This window comes from Lissotriton vulgaris, chromosome 3_1, assembly GCF_964263255.1.
Source record: "Lissotriton vulgaris chromosome 3_1, aLisVul1.2, whole genome shotgun sequence".
NCBI classification, from domain to species: domain Eukaryota; kingdom Metazoa; phylum Chordata; class Amphibia; order Caudata; family Salamandridae; genus Lissotriton; species Lissotriton vulgaris.
Genome location: NC_141689.1, coordinates 66,968,405 through 66,987,173, shown reverse-complemented (window position 1 = coordinate 66,987,173; position 18,769 = coordinate 66,968,405). Strand labels below are relative to the sequence as shown.

At 44.5% G+C, this 18,769-nt stretch overlaps 1 protein-coding gene across 1 annotated transcript in view; it reads right to left on the bottom strand.

The window, feature by feature from the left end:
* The window catches only part of FBXO41 (F-box protein 41), a 588,800-nt gene that overhangs the window by 123,769 nt on the left and 446,262 nt on the right, over window positions 1-18,769 (bottom strand). The window contains exons 6-8 of the mRNA XM_086960098.1: window positions 13,092-13,324; window positions 11,628-11,743; window positions 5,437-5,589 (exon numbers count right to left, since the gene is read on the bottom strand). Coding sequence (XP_086816224.1) covers window positions 5,437-5,589; window positions 11,628-11,743; window positions 13,092-13,324 — 502 coding nt within the window. The remainder of the gene's footprint in view (window positions 1-5,436; window positions 5,590-11,627; window positions 11,744-13,091; window positions 13,325-18,769) is intronic.

Sequence of the window (18,769 nt, the reverse complement as noted above, 5' to 3'; positions counted from 1 at the left end):
AAACACACCCGGAAGAGTTGCCTTGGACCAAAGTGGGGAAAGCCAAGACAAGTGATCCTTGTCACCACAACTGCTGTAAAGTGTGCTGGTGTACCGAAGTGGATCCATGCCAGCCACACGGAGCGGGTAACCGGAGAAAACGCGACTGAAGCTGAAGGTAGTCCAGCTGAGGAGACTCCTGAAGAGGGTCCGGATCTCGCTGACATTGAACTACCGAGCACAAGTCAAGACGTTGATTGGCTCCCTGCCGACGACCAGGTTCTTGATCCAATACGAACCAGAAAATATTCCTACCTAGATAGTGAGTGGGATAGTGCAGGTGAGACAGAATTAGAGGACGAAGGTCAGGTCATCGAGACTCACATCAAACCTGATCAGGAAATAGGCCAAGTAGGGACAGATCAAGTCGTCGACACTCCTCCTGAAACTCCAGAATCTGGAAAGGGTCAGATAGTGATTAAAGTTGAAATTCATGCGGAAGAAAATCAAGGGACGAAGTGCATGAACAGGAACAGATAGATATAGACGAACGTGTTCAGGAAACAGAATCCAGATCACCTGAAAGTAAAGAACAAGTACAACTCCAACCTGAACAAGGCCAGCTTAGAAACCAGGCAGAAGAAATAGATGAAAGACCTGGAACTAGTCAGTCAGGAAGGGAAATAGACTCTGCCAAAACAACAGTGCCACAACGAAGCGAAATCAAAAGAGTGCACGAGGAAGGCCAAGTTTCCTCGACCACTGAAAGCCACAAAAGCAAGGGTGAACCCCGATACATCAAAAGACTGAGACTCCGAATAAAAACAGTTGAAGAAAAACTAAAAGACCGAAAAAGGGCTGAAAGTGAAAGGAAAGAAGCCCGAGGAAAGTCTCTGAGAAAAAGCGACAGAGTAAAGAAACATAACAGGTTGTATCGGAGCCCTGAATGGACTTACTTGGTGTTGGAAGAAATTGATGAGCCCAACCACAGTGGCAAAAGTGACGAAGAGTCCATTGCTGATCGGAGTTCTGACGAAGACCCTCCTTGAAACGCGCCTAAGTGAGCAACTGGTGTAAAGAAACAAAGAGGGGTCGAAATACCACCTGTAAGCTATAATGTCTGATTCAAGTGTCAATGGAAGATCCAGATTTAGTTGTTGCAAAACCTGCTGTAAAGTATGCTTATGTAGTGTAGCTATGTTGACAGTGATATGGATAGGATTAACAGTCTTTATACCCTTTATGATAAGCAAAGATCCTAACCTGTCCCCTACTGAACCCGAGACGTTAGACACAGAAGTTGTACAGACTGAAGAAACATCACGAAGTTTAGAAAAACGTGACAATACAGTTAGCCTGAGACACACACGACCTAAATTAGAAGCATCAGATGAGGGTGGACTACATTTTCACAAGATGAGAAACAGGACACATTTAAATGTTTTCGCTAACCTCTTAGTGCATTATGTAGAAGCTATGGAAATAGAAGATTGTTATGTCTGCATGAAGCTACCTACGTCTGTAGCTGAAGGTGTGACATATCACCATTTACCCCTAACCTATGGAATTTCCTGTAGTATCCTAGCCAGCTTATTCTATAGAAGCACTTTACAGTACTATTACTCAAACACTGACGTAATCTTTTCAGAACTCCCTGTTCGTGGAAACCTGAACATTGTACATATTAGAAGTGAGGTGACCAGATACATGGGAGAATATTTCCTAACCATAGGTGAAATAGACTTAAATGAAGCAAGACAAGCTAATCTGACCTGTTCCTTGCAAGAGCAGGAAAAGATGTTTATAAAAATGGCAGATAGAAGAAGAGAAAAGTTTCAGAAAAAGGCAAATGACGAAAAGGATAGAGTCCCTAGGTGGGCAGAACATATGGACAACACCTCACAAGGCGAAGCTACTCCTGCTTTGTTGCTGGATTTTGAACGGAAAGGGAAACTTTGTCTCCATAGAGAAAGGACAGAGTATTATAACAATGTATTCATCGGTTCCAGCGAGTGTGAACATAATTACAAGGTAATTGGAGGTTGGGGTTTCAAAAATGGGTCAGAACCTGTGTTTCCCGGAATTTATTATATATGTGGGAACAAGGCTTACTTCAAATTGCCGGATCACTGGTATGGAAGCTGCTACTTTGGCATCGTCTTCCCAAAAATATACCATGTGAATAATGCTGCTGGAAGCGATGAAGAAACTAATAGCTTAGCGCGTAGAAAACGTGAAAGTGTAGGAGAAATTGTAGGTGATATTTTTAGTGCACTGATACCTGGAATGGGGGTAGTTCTAAATACTCACAGAATCTGCAAATTGTCTACAGTAGTAGATCGGTTATCAACTGACACTGCTGCTGGATTCCTGCTGGTCAATACTGAAATGGTTGCGATCAGATCAATGGTTTTACAGAATCGCCTTGCTCTTGACACCTTATTGGCAAAAGAGGGCGGAGTTTGCAGGATGCTGAAGGCGCAACATTGTTGCACCTACATACCTGACAAAAGTATCGAACTTAAGAAATACGTAAGGAACATAACTAATTTGGAAAAAGAACTCAAACCATTGGAGGTTGACAGTGCCTGGACGAGACTAACTGGAGGTCTCTCCTCTATAGGTAGTTGGTTTTCTAACTTAGGTAAAAATCTTCTGTGGAAAATACTGATGCCAATAGCTGGAATAGGTGTGATTGTATTGATCATATTCATATGCTGTAAATGTCAAAAATGCAAAAAGTACACTGTGAATAAGAGAGGAGTGAAGAGAAATATTGATGAGCTAGAATTAGAAGAATTGAGAAACCAGATTTATAAGAAAGCTAAGAATCACCACTCTCATAGAGAAGCCGAAAAAAAACTCAACAATAAGTCTGTTGAAATTGAGATGGATGATATGGAAGAATGAAGTTGGCATCTGTTTCCTTTATAGTGATGATAGTAAATATCATCAAAGAGGGGATTGATGGAGCAAGGATTCGCACGTAAAGCGACTTGCTCTTAATCAAGAACCTCGCCTAACTTGTAATAATATTATTCAACCTGTCCGTCATTTATTTAGCATTTTCCCCAACACGCGGGTGTCCCCAGGAGGCTTGCCTGTGTGTCTTTTCATCCTAACCATGCTTGCACTACGGAAATGGCTGCTTCGCAGAAATCCAGTCTGCGCATGCGTCGGTCATACCCATGTGATGTGACGCACTCGCATTTTGGAGGGATATTGTTGCACATGCGCATTGTTGCAAACATGGCCGCTTGTCTCTAACCATGCTCTCTGCTTGCCACCGCTGCTTCTGCATATCTGTCTTTTTGCACTAAACCCTAATGCTATAGATATTATAAAGTAAGGGGTGCAGTGAAGCCTCTAACGGTGTACAGTGTAATCATTTTTACGTGTGATTCTAATTTGTTCTCGCTTACTTTTCATGTACCGCGTATCTATGGGCCTGGGGACGGGGAGCCGCTCCATATTGAAGCTCTTCTAAACCCTGTCACGTGACATGGGAGACACCCCACTGGGCAGAAGCTGAAACAAGCCAGCTGGCTCCTGAAGCACGATGCGCCTGGGAACCCACCTAGAAGATGCTGCAGTCCACCTTGACTATGAAACATTGTTTCTATATACCATGCACTCTCATTGTTTTCTATATTCCTATGCCTGGGAACGTGAACCCAAGGGGCGGGTATGAAAAAATTACATATTCATGATGAGAACACTGAATTATAGGTGGTGACAATGACAAAGTCACCTCTCCTGACCAATCATAATGTGGGAATTTGTCACTTGCAACATTTGTGGGTGGTCTAGGGGTCCCAAAACAGTATAACTAGCTTAGTATAGCTTGGAGAAATTGTCCGACTTGTCCGAGTAGCAGACCTGTCACTGACCCTACAAACTCTATAGGTGATTGATACAGAGCGCTGCGGAGCACTCTGTCCATACTTTCCACAAACTCCAAGGGGTGGAAATAGTCTTAAGAGCTGGCGAAGCACTTTGCTGGGAAATTCGAAAACCCAATCGGGGTTACTGGCGGATTACTTGCAGAGAGGGGGTAACGCAGGCGTTGCATCCGAAGCTGCAGGGGTTGGTCGTACCTTGGTGAGCCCAGTCCTGACCCAAATCCTGAGGGGTATCCTGTCCTGACTGGTATTCCTGAATCCTTGAGGGTCCTGTCCCTGATCTTGTCCCAACTGACCCGTGGCCAGGGTTAGTCTTCATTCTCGTACTAGGTAAATATCCTCTGTGGGTGTCTGTCTGACTATACTCTTATCTTTCCATTTCTTAAATAAAGCACTCTTGCCTGTGATATAGCCTTATCACCCTTTTAAGTGATTCATATGCAATGGTTTATTAGTGATGTTCCACTTCTCTCCCTACCTGTAGGATATTATTAAAACTGTCACATTGTGCTAGTGTGTTCCATTTTTCCCCTTCCCTTTAGCATGGTTGCAGTGAACTTAGTAAGAATAGCATAAGGAGCCTAGTTTAAGTGCACATGTTAGGTCCTTCTCATGTCCCTTGCCATAGTTTAAGCTTGTTTGAATAGCTTGTTCCTCAATGCTCATACCCCGTAGTGTTCCCAATTATTCTAATGGTACTTGCCTTAATCCATAGTTACATTGTGGCATTAATCCTGATAATTGATGTGTTGATTTGTATTTGCCTCATTATCTTGGCATATTCATTCTGAAATTTCTTACATAAACTTTAAAAACCCATCAGGTGTCTGTGGTCATTATACGGTATATAGTGTGGACAAATGTACTAAGTGTATAATAGTTCTACTCCTTTTAGGAATCTTGTTGCCTGTCCACTGCTAGCTCCTGAATCCATCAGGAGTAATGTGCCTGTGGTAAGTCAGGTACATGAATAGTAAGTGGTGTAAGAGTCACCCCCTGAATTACTCATAGTAGCGTGTGAAAAAATCACCCGGTTCACGCAAAACACTGTCATCTGTATGCACGCCAGGGCCCAGTGCGTGGAAATTTGGTAAACTAGTGACCCGGGTGACCTGCGCGCTCTATCAGGTGCTCCGCTCTCCTGTTCATATCTGCCTGGCCCCTCACACGAGTGCCTGGAATATGTGCATCGTTGAGCTGTGTCAAAACCTTGAGGCTGAATCCTGGCAAGTAGCCTGGAATTGTTGAAGACAATGGTCTACTTATGTAGTTTAGGACTTAGGAAAAGAGTCAACGAGAGGCTGAGTTATGGATCCAAACTGGCAGCAAACATGAGGTTCAAGGCTCTAGACCAACGTCGCCACAAAAAGTAATAGGAGGCATAATGTAACTTTTAACACAAATGACTGTCATTTAAATACAATCTGTGAATAGATGCAGTGTATGCATTTCTATGGGAACATATATCAGGGAAGGTTTTTGCCTTTTGGGGTGATCCTAGTCAACAAATATAGATATCCAGAAAGATCAGAAACAATGTAATTGCTTCATGTACCGGTAGGTGACGGCTTGCAGGGCACGGCAGTAGCAGCTAGCCAACCAGAGGGAGCGGTCTGTCAGAATGTTGGGGCAGTGCGACACGCGGAGGATCAGCAGGTTGCCTCCAGTTGCCTTCAGCAGCGACTCCAGTCCAGCTTCTAGGCAGCCCCTGCAAAAAGATGAAACAAACATCAGTCCATGTGCGGTAATACCTGCTTCCTGATTCAGTGGGACATGCAAGAGGATCAGGACATCACCAGCAGAACTGCCTGAGGCAACAAAGCTGTGATACTGTGATGTCAGTGGTCCCTCATCTATGTCTGTGACCAGTGTCCTTGTGCCTATAGGATGTGACATACTGAGTATTTCATGTTCAGTGTTCCATGTAGTACAGAAGGTGCTGCTTCTTTCTGCCACTCGAGTAATTTTTCTACTCAATCGTTAGCTTTCTCAATGCAAACAATCGTGACCTGCCCCAACTACTGCGTTGAACGCCGGGAGGTGTTCTAGCACCTGAAAATCATGGGGATGCACATTCTCGCTTGCCAAATTAACGTTGGCGAAATGTGCATCAGCAAAAACTCTGCCATGCATAACTTGGTGGAGTTTTGCCAGAACTCCGCGCTCTATGCAGAACAAGGAGTGGGCAAACCTCTGTGAACTCCGCCAGTGCAGCAGAAATGTTTGTACATCCCTACTGTTCACATGTTTGCCACAGCGCCTTTCTTTCAGCAGAACTGGAGGGTTGGGAATGCCCTGAAGGTGTTGAGGACAGCAGGTTGGTGTAGTCAGGGAAAGGGACAAACTGAAAGGCCATTTATGCATTTGTCCACGGTGCCCACCTTCTACCTGGTTGTACTTGCTATGGGAGGTCATCCAAGCGCAGGTAGGCAGGGTCAGCTTTTAGGGACCCCGACTCGCAGGTTTTGTACAGTTTAGCATCAGAAGTGATGGCAGCAGCTTAGGCGCGTCTTCTTAGTGGGGGGGATTATGAAGATGGAACTGGCACTATGGCAAAGGAGGATGTTTGGAAGCAGCTAATCTGCATGTGTGATTGTGTCAGTAATTTCTACTTACTGTGGCAGACGTACCCTCATTAATAGAGGGCAGACTGTAAACGGAGGCCAAATTGTTATAGTGTTGATAGTCTCCTAAGCAGCCCATGATCCTTCGCCTTCTCCAGACACAAAAAGGCGCCATTACTCGTTTATGTTTGTAGTAGGTTATTGCCCTCTATTCTTTATTAATTGTGTTTTATTTGTGTCTCTGCCATCCAAGGAAAGGGGCTGTGTGTTGTCTGTGTTGTGTATGGTATGGTGAGGTGCTGTTTATGTTTGCTGCTGTATAAAGGATGTGTGCAGTAGTTACTGCTAAGTATAATATCTGATACTATGATAAGTGATGTTTGTAATTAGTGATTAGTTGTAATGTTATTTTATGTTAAAATGGTTTCTAAAGCGCACAGCTGCCCCCGGTAGGGGGCTTCCCAGCGCAAGCCACAGGTAAGATGACAGCAGAGGAGGAAGGCAGGCGCGGCTGAGGAGGAGAACAACCAGGTCCTTAGTTGCTCCTGAAAACTGAAGTGGTTTTGAATCTTTCTTAGCGAAGACGGCAAAGAGTTCCCTAGGGTTGGGTTATCATTTTATCTGTTATTCCATTACTACACTCCACCATGTATGTAGCTGAAGCTTATGGAATTATGCAGTAAAATTACATGAAGGGGTGTCAGACGTGTAACACATAGGAGCTGCTCAATTAGATCTGTCACGTAATGAAAATTATCAGCATTATTACTTCTGCGTGGACCGTTATTACAATGTGTTGGAACAAAATCTAAGATGTAGAGAATGTAAACAACTGGCAGATCAGTCATATTGTGGAGCCCAACTATTTGAAGTTGTAACCCTCAGTTTTAACTTTTGAAACATATTCTTGGGTTAGATGTTTCTTGATCTATAAGCCAGTGTTTTTCTCATTTGGCTCGTTGATTACTACTCATTTTGTCTGTCTGTGAAGAGTGGTGATGCATTCCCCCAAAAAACCTTTCACATGTATGTGCACGTACAAAGGTCCAAAGTAGCAGTAAGCAACATAGCTAATGCTTAACTTGAGCCTGTGGTTTCCGGTACTCAGCACCGGCACTGAATTGTCAACACCGGCACTTATGACAGTCTGCCACATAGTGGCGCTGTCTGTCTAATTTAAAGATGACCACAACAACAGCTGTTTAGTAATTCTACATACTTTAAAAATGACTTATGCCTGCCACCCAAGCCATTCTTATAGCTTTGGGGGCCTAGAATAGTCTGATTTGTCACACTTGTAGGAGTGCGAGGGTTAGAAGATGTGTATGTGGATGTGTTGGTTGTGTCATTGGCAGGGCAATAGGTGGTGCAAGCTGCAATGATCTCCTGACAAAGACCCTGGCACAAATTTGTTTTTACAAATTAAGCACTGAGAGCTCTGTGCTAGAGGGCCCCCATCGAGAACACCTATTTGACATTGAAGCGGGCACTCGCTTACAAAAGGCTCCTCTGACGTTATCCCTTCTCTTGTCTTTTAGTCCAAGACTGCCAATGAAACCATTACAGCCCCATTTAGTCAAATATATAAATGTCTGTTACATGATGGCAGAAAGGCCCAGTGTATGGGGGCATCTATTTTGTGTGCCCTGGGGATGCCATCATAATATGGCGCTCTATATTCAGGACTGGCACAGCTGAGAGAGCTCTTATGCCTTTTCCCGGGCTGGAGGACCTTCTGCCATGGTTATCTTTTCCAACTGAAGCCGCTCCCACAATTCATGTAGGTGCCACCACGGGGGAAATTGTATGCCATAAAGATGGACATAATATCACAAGAATTAGACCTGCCGATTCTTACGGAAACGTGGCTTAATGACTCCTCCTCCCCAATACTTGACATTTTAATTCCGCATGGCTATGACACTATCAGATGCAATGGGTCTATTAAATCTAGTGGGGGCATTGCCTGCATCCATCAGTCTAGTCTTGTTTTGAAGCAGACTCATGAGGACCTGATGTCCTCCTGTGAGCTCCTAGTCACTAAAATGTGGAACAATGGCAATATTGTGTGTGTGCTTCACTCGATCCATCATCCCCCTGGGGATAACCTACTTTTCGTAGAACAATTGATGGAGTAAACTCTGCCAGCTCAGCCCTCCACCCTAATCATATTTTCCTCAGTGACTTCAACCTTCACTGGAATGACTCTAATAATCCACTCATTTGCTCTTTCAAGGCTTTCCTCTCCAACCTCAACTATATACAGGCGTGCAATGAACCCACCCACTGCAAGGGCGCTAACCTTGACATCATCATAGCTAGAGATCACATCATCCAACTGGATGACATAGTACCATGTGATTGGTTGGATCATCACCAAATCACCTTTCACATTTAGGAAAAAGTATTGCTTAGATAAGGTCAATGGCTCAAAAGCAAGAAACTGACTCATAATCTGAGAGATATCAACATCTCTAACCTATCCATACTGAGCAAGAATCTTCTGGAACCTCCCACTAACATGAATAATTTGGAAGAGTTGACAGATCATTACTTCAAAGCTATATCAAATGTTCTCAACTCTGCAGCCCCGAAGCAACTCAAAAGGATTCCTTGCAAACAATCCAAACCTTGGTTCCATGGTGCCCTTAACGATGAACGTCGCAAACTGAAGCTCTCTGAGAGACGTTGGAGAAATGCCCCCTCCACCTGCAGTTTCAAACAGTTAAGGAGTATGAGAAGCTCTTATAACAAACACATTCGCATTGCTAAATCAGATCATTTCAGAGATTGTCTTGACAGCGCTAAAAACCGTCCCAAGAAACTGTTTGATATCATCAAACAAAAGGCTAATCCTATTCCAGCAATCAAAACCACTGGACCAAGTGAGGAGGAGTTCTCAGTGCAATTTTCTGAAAAGTCTAGGAGTATTGAGCAGGAGCTGCAACGTGCCGCTGCTAACCTGTTGTCTATGAGCTCCTTGGGTCTGACAGTACCTACGGCAGTGTGTGCTCCGCTTTACCCACGGAGTTCACACCTGAAAACAATGCCTGTTGGAATACCTTCTGGGTACGGGACTTGGAGGAGTTGTCACATTCCTTGGCATCTCTTAAACCATCTAACCGTTTCAGTGATCCACTCCCCACCAAGTTGCTCAAAGACCTCAACGCGGCCATTCTGCCTCTCTGGTCCAGGATCATCCAACAATCTCTCTTACAGGGGAGGATTTCCGACTGCCTTAAAATGGGGCTAGTAACACCCATCCCAAGAAGCCCAACACAGACCTAACAGATCCCAAAAATTGCTGGCCGATCACCAACATCATGTCTTTTAGCGAAATTGCTTGAGAAATGCATTCACACACAGCTCTGCGACCACTTTGAGAAATTTCAGCTCCTAGAACAACATCAGTCAGACTTTCGATCAGGTCATAGTACAGAAACAGCTCTAACTCACATTGTTGATGACGCCTTGAGAGCTCTTGACCAAGATACGTCTTGTCTTCAAATTCTTCTGGACTTGTCCTCTGCTTTTGACACTATCAAACATGATAACTTGATTAACCTTCTTTAATATAGGATGGGGTTATCTGGCCCTGTCCTAAATTGGTTCTCCTCTTTCCTGCATAACCGAACACTAAGAATCAAAGTCAACCAATCTTCGGCTGCCAGCACCACGGTCTCTATTGGAGTGCCTCAAGGATCTGCACAATCGCCTACGCTCTTCAACCTATTCATGGAACCTCTAACTGCCATTCTGAATGATTCAAACATACAGTACCACATGTACGCAGATTACACTCAACTGTATTTGAAGATCTCTTCTCCAGATAACATGGAGCACTTCAAAAAACTCAACAATGGCTAACACATAACCATCTGTTACTTAATTCCCTCAAAATAGTATTTTTCCTGATCACCCCCGCAACCACGAGGCCCGCACGCAAAACTGGATCAAAAAAATCTCCGCACTCAACTGCACCCCGCATAAGGTGGACTCCGCATGTTCTTTATGTGACACCCTGGACAAATTTCTAAACATGCAACGTCACATCAGTGCCACCATTAAGAGTGCCAATCATCAGCCCAACAGTCTTAGGAAAATCAAACCTTTCCTATCTCCCAAGGACATCCAGGCAGCAGTCCAATCCTTAGTTATCTCACAAGTAGAATATGACTTGGTGACCTTATCTGGGCTTCCTAAATCTAGGTTAGCTCCGCTAAGAGCTACTCTGAACGCCCCTGCCAGACTTATCACAGGCGCCAGAAAGCATGATCATATTACACCTGACAATGCAGCTTAACTGGCTTCCCATTGAAGCAAGGATCCTTTTCAATATAGCCTGTCTGACACATAAAGCTATACACTTCAATAGCCCTGTTTACCTAGTAAAATAACTCGAGCTCTCCGGTTCCAGGCGAAATTTAAGAAGCTCCAATACCCTACTACTGAAACCACCGAAATTCAACAATAAAATAACTTACAATCGCACCTTCCCAGGGCTGGCTCCAAGAATTTGGAATGCCCTTCCAACGGAGATCAGAGCTAACCTCTCGACTGCTTCATTAAAAAACAGGTCAAATGGCTCCTGTTGGAAGAACTTCAACAGCAATAGTCTCTATGTCTGCTAGACACTTCCTTCTCGTGCTTGACAACCATTTTTACTTTGTGTATTGAAATGTATGTTTGACAATCATTTTTTACTTGGGGTTTACAATGTATTTTGGCTTTCTTTGGAAGTTGTTCGATGCTAAAATTGCTCGGCCCCATCTAGTTGGGCTTTTACCTGGTTGCTCACTTTCTACCTCTTCTTTACCTAGCACCCACAGTTACTTTTATCTTTCAGGTTCCTTTTATGTTGCTTTATTGTATTGTACTTCTACTGTTTCTTCACATCAACCTTAGTTTTTCTCTTTGTACAGCGCTCTGAGACCCGTCTGGGTCTTGTTCGCACTTTATAAACATTTCAAATACATAAATACATAAATAAATAAACAAATAAATAAAATAATGGACTTTTCTACATTTGGCTGCCCAGCTATCACAGGGATGGTTGAGTAGCAAATTCGCTAGGAGCCCTGTTGTGTCTCAGGGTGTACAGTGGTCTTTAAGTTGTGGGTGAGATGTTCAAGGTGGAGGTGCCTTTTCTACTCCTCCCGCAGGGCTCTCTCGCTCTGCTCACCTTGTGCTCTTCATGTAGTCTTCCTTGCTCTCCTTCTTCCCTCGCTGCCGCGGCTTAAGGTTCTGTAGGGTGAGCGAGTGGGCCTGGGTGCACCACTGGGAGAGCGTCACAAGGAACTAGCAGCAAAGAGAAACGGGTGTCAGACACTGGTGGAGGCAACATGAAGTCTGTGCAGTCAAAAGCAAAGACATGCTGGAGAGAGAATAGCTAACAAGAAGCAGTATAAATCACAGTAAGCATGAGATAGAAACATCTTACTGCATGGAAATCTTCCATAGGCAAAATCTAAGGCTAGCAAGCTGAAAAGTAAAAGGTAGAAATAACATCCTGCACAAAAACAATTTTTATAAGGCATACTTATCTTTGTATGTGTGCTGCGGAATACGGAAATATTGAGGAGAAATAAAGATGTTTCTCCTTGTTATGCCTCTGTCGGGTAGGTGCAACATTTTGGCAAAAACCCAGGTTTAAAAGTCTTAAAAATCTGTGTTTACCTTAAAACACATGGGTGGATGCATGCAAAGCCAATTCTCTGCCCATATAACACCTTCCCGATGCAAAGTAATGCAAGGTAGTGCTGTATGCTGCATTGCATTCATTTGTATTTAGCAAAACAGCTTTGCGTGGCTTAGAAAATGCCAAAAATGATTTTGATTCTGGGCTGTACCCCAAAAGTGATGCAACCCAATGCACAATTATAGTACATCTGGACAGAAATTATGTATTTGAAAATGAGACCCAAGATCCAAGATCCAAAATGGGCACCTACTTCTAAAATTGGAAGCAAGACCACAAGGAAAAAAACTGTATTACAAGCTAGATTAACATCAAGGACAAAAACCCACACCATCCATCAACACCTACACCATAAACATGCGCCTGAATTGGAAATAAGAGCTTGCACCAGTAATAGAAGCTTACACCGTGAAATAAAACTACAATACAGACAAGTTCCAACATTAAAAAAAATCTGAACCTTCTTGCTATACTGGAACCTCAACTATTGACTTAACATTGCATTACAAATCAGACTCAACATAAAAAACATGGGCCTACATCATAAATTGGAACCTACACAGGAAATATGCACTATAGATCTGACATAAAAAACAAGACCCAGTATTGCAAACAAGCACCTCAGCAATAGGAACCTGCACCTAAACATATGGAACAAAAATGTGCACTACCAACAATAAACATCAAGAAGGCAAACCTACAACAGAAACAAGAAACTGCAACAGACACCTACACCAGAAACAACAGTATAAACCATAAACAAGATTCTGGATTGGAACATATTCAAGAACCAGTTTTAGAGGGATGGGTTTACATTTGCAGGGCCTGGCATCTTGTCTTTGACAGACAGTCATTAGCAGAAAGAAGAACCAATGACAGAAAGCAGGGTAGCAGCAACTCATCGCACACATCAGTAGGACTCGATAAACCCTTGCGTCACCTGCTTACCTTGGATGTGACCCGCGCGTTCTCCAGGAGCACCCTCGTCCACACCGCAGGGTGCCGTGCCACAAATTTCCAGTCTTTGCAGACCTCAGCGGCTCTCAGCAGGGTCTTGGTGTCGAGGTAGGTGAAGATGCAGAAGAGGGCCGCCCTCATCTTCAAGATCTCAGGGCTGATCACCTCGTTCGATCGCGATGGGCTGCCTCGCTCCGGTCGCAGCCCCTTCCCTTCTGACCTGGCTGTGGGTAACAGACAGTGCAAGAAGTGGGAGAAAGTTAAGTACAAGGGAACTGTAGGAGAATGGTGCAAGGATTCCCAGCGCTTTAGGCAACAAGGGGATTTGCCTGCTGAGGTGATCCCCATACCCATCAATGTCCTTACTCCTTTCTGTCTGATTGGTTGCTTGATAGTCTTAGATGTGAATTGTATCTGAATGTCCAGTCTATAAAGCATTTTTTGGGAGGAGTTGATTTACTCCAGGCTTACATGAGTTACTTGTGCTTTTCCTGAAGTAAGACATGCCTAGCCAAGGAAATACATGGGACACTAACAAAACCTTTATTTTTGTTTTTTTGTTTCACAATTCTTTAATTTAAAAAGAAGCTGTGTGTAGAGGAAGGAGGGATGGGGAACATAATGTGCCTTTAGTGAAACAGTAATACTATACGAAAAAAGACAGTACGAGGTGAAACCAAGGGCAAAAACCTTTTTTTGTGAGTATAGACACAGTTGAGTCCGGAGTAAGACAGAACCATTCATAGAAATAGTTTTGCGGACTAAGCCCTGCGAGTCAACAGTCATGTTAATGCTTATCTTTATACCTGGATTTATCTCACTTAAAATTGCTAGTGAATAAAACAAGCCAGAGTAACAGTTATAACATGAAAACACAACACAAGAAAAATACCAACCTAATTTTCAAAAATAGAGTGCATTTTAAATGATAAAATGATACCAGAGCAACAAAACTCCAATCCGTAGAACCGGAAGTATGCAATTTCATAGTTTTAGATAAGTATAGCTCTAAAAGCACAAAGCGTCCCTTACGCTCATCTGGTCGTGCTAGCCTGCGGGAGAGTCACAAGTTCAGGGCGGTCGCTATGGAGCGTGGGACGGGTACAGGGGCCAGGCAGTTCCGCTGAAAGAGTTACTTTCTAAAAGTCCAGAGCGAAGAGTTCCGATCGCAGTGGAGGGGTTCGTGAGGAGCAGGGAGTGCATCAAGGATGGCCGCTGCTGTAGCACGACAAGCAGGCATGGCGTTGTGGACGGTTGTCACTGTAATATGGAAATCTGGTCAAGTGTTGCTTGTGGTTGTTTCTGGATCTTCGAGTTGTTGGGGACTGCAGGCTGTTGTTGCTGTAGCTCTAAGTGCAGATCTTGAGTTGCTGTTCAAGACTGGTGATCGCTGTAGCATGAAGAGTCCTGTTCACCCCAGCTTAGCATTGGCATGCATAGTCGTGGGCAGCAGAACCCGTTCTCAGTCACAAAATCCCCAAAACTTCAGGATTTAACCTTTCTTTACAGAAAGAGCTCAGCTGATGCAGCCAAGGGTACAGGACCTGGGGATGAATCTCTTGGGGATCAGGAACTCTCTTCAGCAGAGGCCAGCGGGCCGGCTGTAGGTCCAGACAGGTCCAGTGCAGTAGGCCAGCTAGTCAGTTGCATGGAGACCTCTGGAGCTTGTTGTGTCCCCGTAGTTCATGCAGGAGGTCAGCCAACTGACTCTTGGAGTCATTCAGGGAGCCTGGGATGAAGGGTGCAGGTCCAGCCTTCCATCTCAGAGAGCAGGACAGGCCTCAAGCAGCCCCACAGCCTTCTTAGGCTCAAGGAAGTGCTTAAGCACTATGTCAGTCCTCTGGTAGCATTAAGGCAATTCTATGGGGGACCGGACAGTACTTCTGTAATGTCCACAGGTGCTGGAGTGTACTGAAGAGTGGCCCTAGAGGTCCACTATTTATACCTGGTGCCAGCCTTTGAAGCGGGTGATTCTCTATACTACCCTAAATATGGTTCTGGAACTTCTTCCCTTGCCCAGTCAAGGCTCCTAGAAGTCTGAGGTAACAAAAGACTAGTGTCTCTGTGTGAGCTGGAGGCAAGCCCTTTGAAGTGAAGTGGGGCAGGGGACAGCGCTGCCCCCCGCCATCCTGCCTGAATGGCCCATTCTGCCTACACTCTGCCTCTTTATTTCACTGTGTGGGAGGAATACAGAAACCTCATCAGCAGAGCCATTTACAGTCACGTGACCCAGAAAATTGGCAGAAGGCACATATGGGTAGGACAAGAAGATGCCAACTTTCTAAAAGTGTAATTTTCAGAATTGTAACTTACAGTCTGACCTTATAATGAATGGCGATTTTAAGTTACAATTCATTTGCGTCTATACATCATCTCTCTACTGGCTTCCAATCCAAAGGTAACCTTGTTAGATGTAATAGGGCAACCCAGTGTTAGTCAATGGGAGAGATAGGCTTTGCAACAGTGTAAAAACAACTTTAGGAGTTTTTCTTTGCTAGCACATGTAAAACGTAAACCCTATGTGCCTTTAGGGCCTAACTTAGAAGTGACTTGTATGTAGTAAAAAGGAAGGTTTAGGTGTCAGGTTAAAAGGCAGTTTAAACCTGCACTACAGGCTGCAGTAGCAGACCTTGGACTGCTTTAAAACGGCACAAAGAGTGCTGCAGGGCCTAACATGGCATTTAATCTAGAGGCCCTGTGTACATGCAGAATCATTTAAAAGGAACTTACAAGCAAGTTAAAGGTGCCCATTAGGTGTTTGTCAATTGTACCATGAGAGAGCGCAAACACTTTAGCACTGGTTAGCAGTGGTAAAGTGTGTAGAGGACAAAAGCCAACAAAAACCAGCATGTTGAGTTCTGAAAGTTTTTTTATTAGCTCGTGCTCCCCAATGTCAAGTTGGGCAACACGAGCGAAGAAAATCCATATCCCGGCGAGATGGTTTCCTTGCTTGCGCTCCCCAACGTCAAGTTGGAGAGCGAGAGCAAGAAAAATCCACTTCCCGGCGAGATTTCTCAACGCGGGCAGTCATATTTCTCAATGTGGGTGGTCACGGGTTGTTACGACCGCTCGCGTTGAGAAACCTTATGTTCGCATTGAGAAAGTTGATGCTCGAGTAGAAAATCTACCCGAGCGGCAGAAAAGAAACAGTGAATGGGCTGCAAATGGTGCCATTTGAGTTGATTTTCCAGCATAAGACAAACACATGGCGTTGAAAATTAAAGCGAACAGGCATGACCCAGCGCACTCTCCGCTTGCGGAACTCTGTGTAGCGCCATGAAATGTTTTGGTCACTTATCTCCACGAACTCTGTCCAGGCTCAGTTAAAAATTTGGAGAATACCACGCCAAGGATGGCAGGTCTAGCAATGCTGTACTTTCTCAAATGGAATGTGTAGGAAGGTGGATATCTGACTATGGTTGCCACCAACTTTTTGCCTGGTGTTTTGCTGGTTTTTCGACTTAGTTGACCTGGGGCCCTGCTATTCAGGGCCCCAGCCGACAGCGAGAGCCTGCGTGGGACAGCTCGTGCCTCCATCCTGGTCGTCGAAGACACCACCTGGTCCACGTGGCTGCAGAGACAAGCGTCCACCTTTACCTGATCGCGACAACGACATCTGGTTCCACTCCTGGTTCCACTCCAGTCACTGGCTAGTGATTTTGAACATTGTCCCCTCTGCTTTCAGGTTCTTCTCTTCACTGATCCACCCTGGGATCACACCGGACATCTTCCTCCTGACCGCCTGCAGCATCTTTTCCTCCAGGCTTCATAGACTTCAACGCCGGAACCCGACACGACTTGGCACCTTTGCACCCGCAGCCTGTGGGTGAGGTAACACGAGCATCTCGGTGCTCAAGGGTAGCTTGACTCTCCTAGTGTCCAGTTCCACAGTCGTTTTTGTCCTATCTAGTCAGGGACGTCCGTACTCACCTTTTCTTAAAACTGTACTGTCCATAGACGTTTGTACGCATCTCGCGTGTGAGTTCACACTCTGCACACGCGTTCCGTGGGCCTCCTAGTACTTACCTCAAGTTAGTATAGTGTGGTCCCAGCGATCCTACAGCCTCTGGACAGCTCCATTCCTTTGATTGACTTTTCACATTCCACTTACTTAGTATATGGTTTGTCGTGCCCCTAGGGCACCATTGTAATTCGTGCAACTTAAACGTATTTTTCCTAAGAGTTTGTCATGTAGAGACTGACTGATGGTCTCTCCTCTGTAGGTAGTTGGTTCTCTAACCTAGGGAAAAGTCTTCTATGGAAAATATTGATGCCAATAGTTGGGATGGGTTTGATTGTGTTGATTATTATGATCTGCTGCAAATGCCAGAAATGCAGGAAGAAGTACACCGTCAACAAGAGAGGAATGAAGAGAAATATAGATGAATTAGAATTAGAAGAGCTGAGAAATCAAATTTATAAAAAGGCCAAGAATTCTCATCCCAGTAAGGATGCAGAGAAAAGGCACAATAACAAGTTTGTGGAGATTGAAATGAATGAAATGTAAGAAGTTGGCATCTGTTTCCATTAGTAGTGATGATAGTAAATATCATCAAAGAGGGGATTGATGGAGCAAGGATTCGCACGTAAAGCGACTTGCTTACACTCAAGAACCTCGTATAACCTTTAATAGTATTAATCAATCCTGTTCGTCATTAATATCACACTTTTACGGTACACGCGGGTGTCCCAGAGACGCTTGCCTATGTGTCTATTAATCGTAACAAAGCTTGCACTACTGAATGGCTGCTTTGCAGAAATCCAGTCTGCGCATGCGTCGGTCATACCCACGTGACGTGACGCACTCGCAATTTGGAGGGATGTTTTCGCTCATGCGCATTATTGCTAATATGGCCGCTTTGTCTTTTAACACGCACTCCGCTTGCCAATGCTGCTTATGCACATCTGTCTATTCTGCTTTAACCTCTAATGATATAGATATTATAAAGTAAGGGGTGCAGTGTAGATTATCATGGTGTACAGTGTATTCATTTATTCTTGTGTTTCTAATTTGTTTTTGCTTACTTTTCATGTACCGCGTATCTGGGGGCCTGGGAGTTGGGGAGCTTCTCCATCTTAGAAGTTCATGTGGACCCGATCACGTGATATGAGGACCGGGCCTTGCATCCGTGGAACTCAGCCAGCTGGCTACCGAAGCTGAGACGCTCCTGGGAACCTGCCCCATAACCCAGAGAGGAGAAGCTGAATTTCACCTGAAAATGCAACATTTGTTTCTTTCCACTGTGTATTCCATTGTCCTCTTCTACATGTATGCCTGGGAACAGGAATGTAAGGGGTGGGTACTGTCATTTGAATATTAAATATGGGAACACAGAATTTAGATGGTGACTATGACCTAACCACCTCTCCTGACCAATCGTATGTTAGGACCTTGTCACTTGCAACATTTGTGGGTGGTCTGGGGAGCCAAAAAGGGTATAACTAGCCTAGTTTAGTTAAGAGAAATTGTCCGACTTGTCCGAGTAGCTGACCTGTCACTGACCCTACGAACTCTATAGGTGATTGATACAGAGGGCTGCGGAGCACTCTGTCCGAGATTTTCCACAAACTCCAAGGGGTGGAAATAGTCTTATGTGCTGGCGAAGCACTTTGCTGGGAGGTTCGAAAAACCCAATCGGGGTTATTGGCGGATTCCGTGCAGAGAGGGA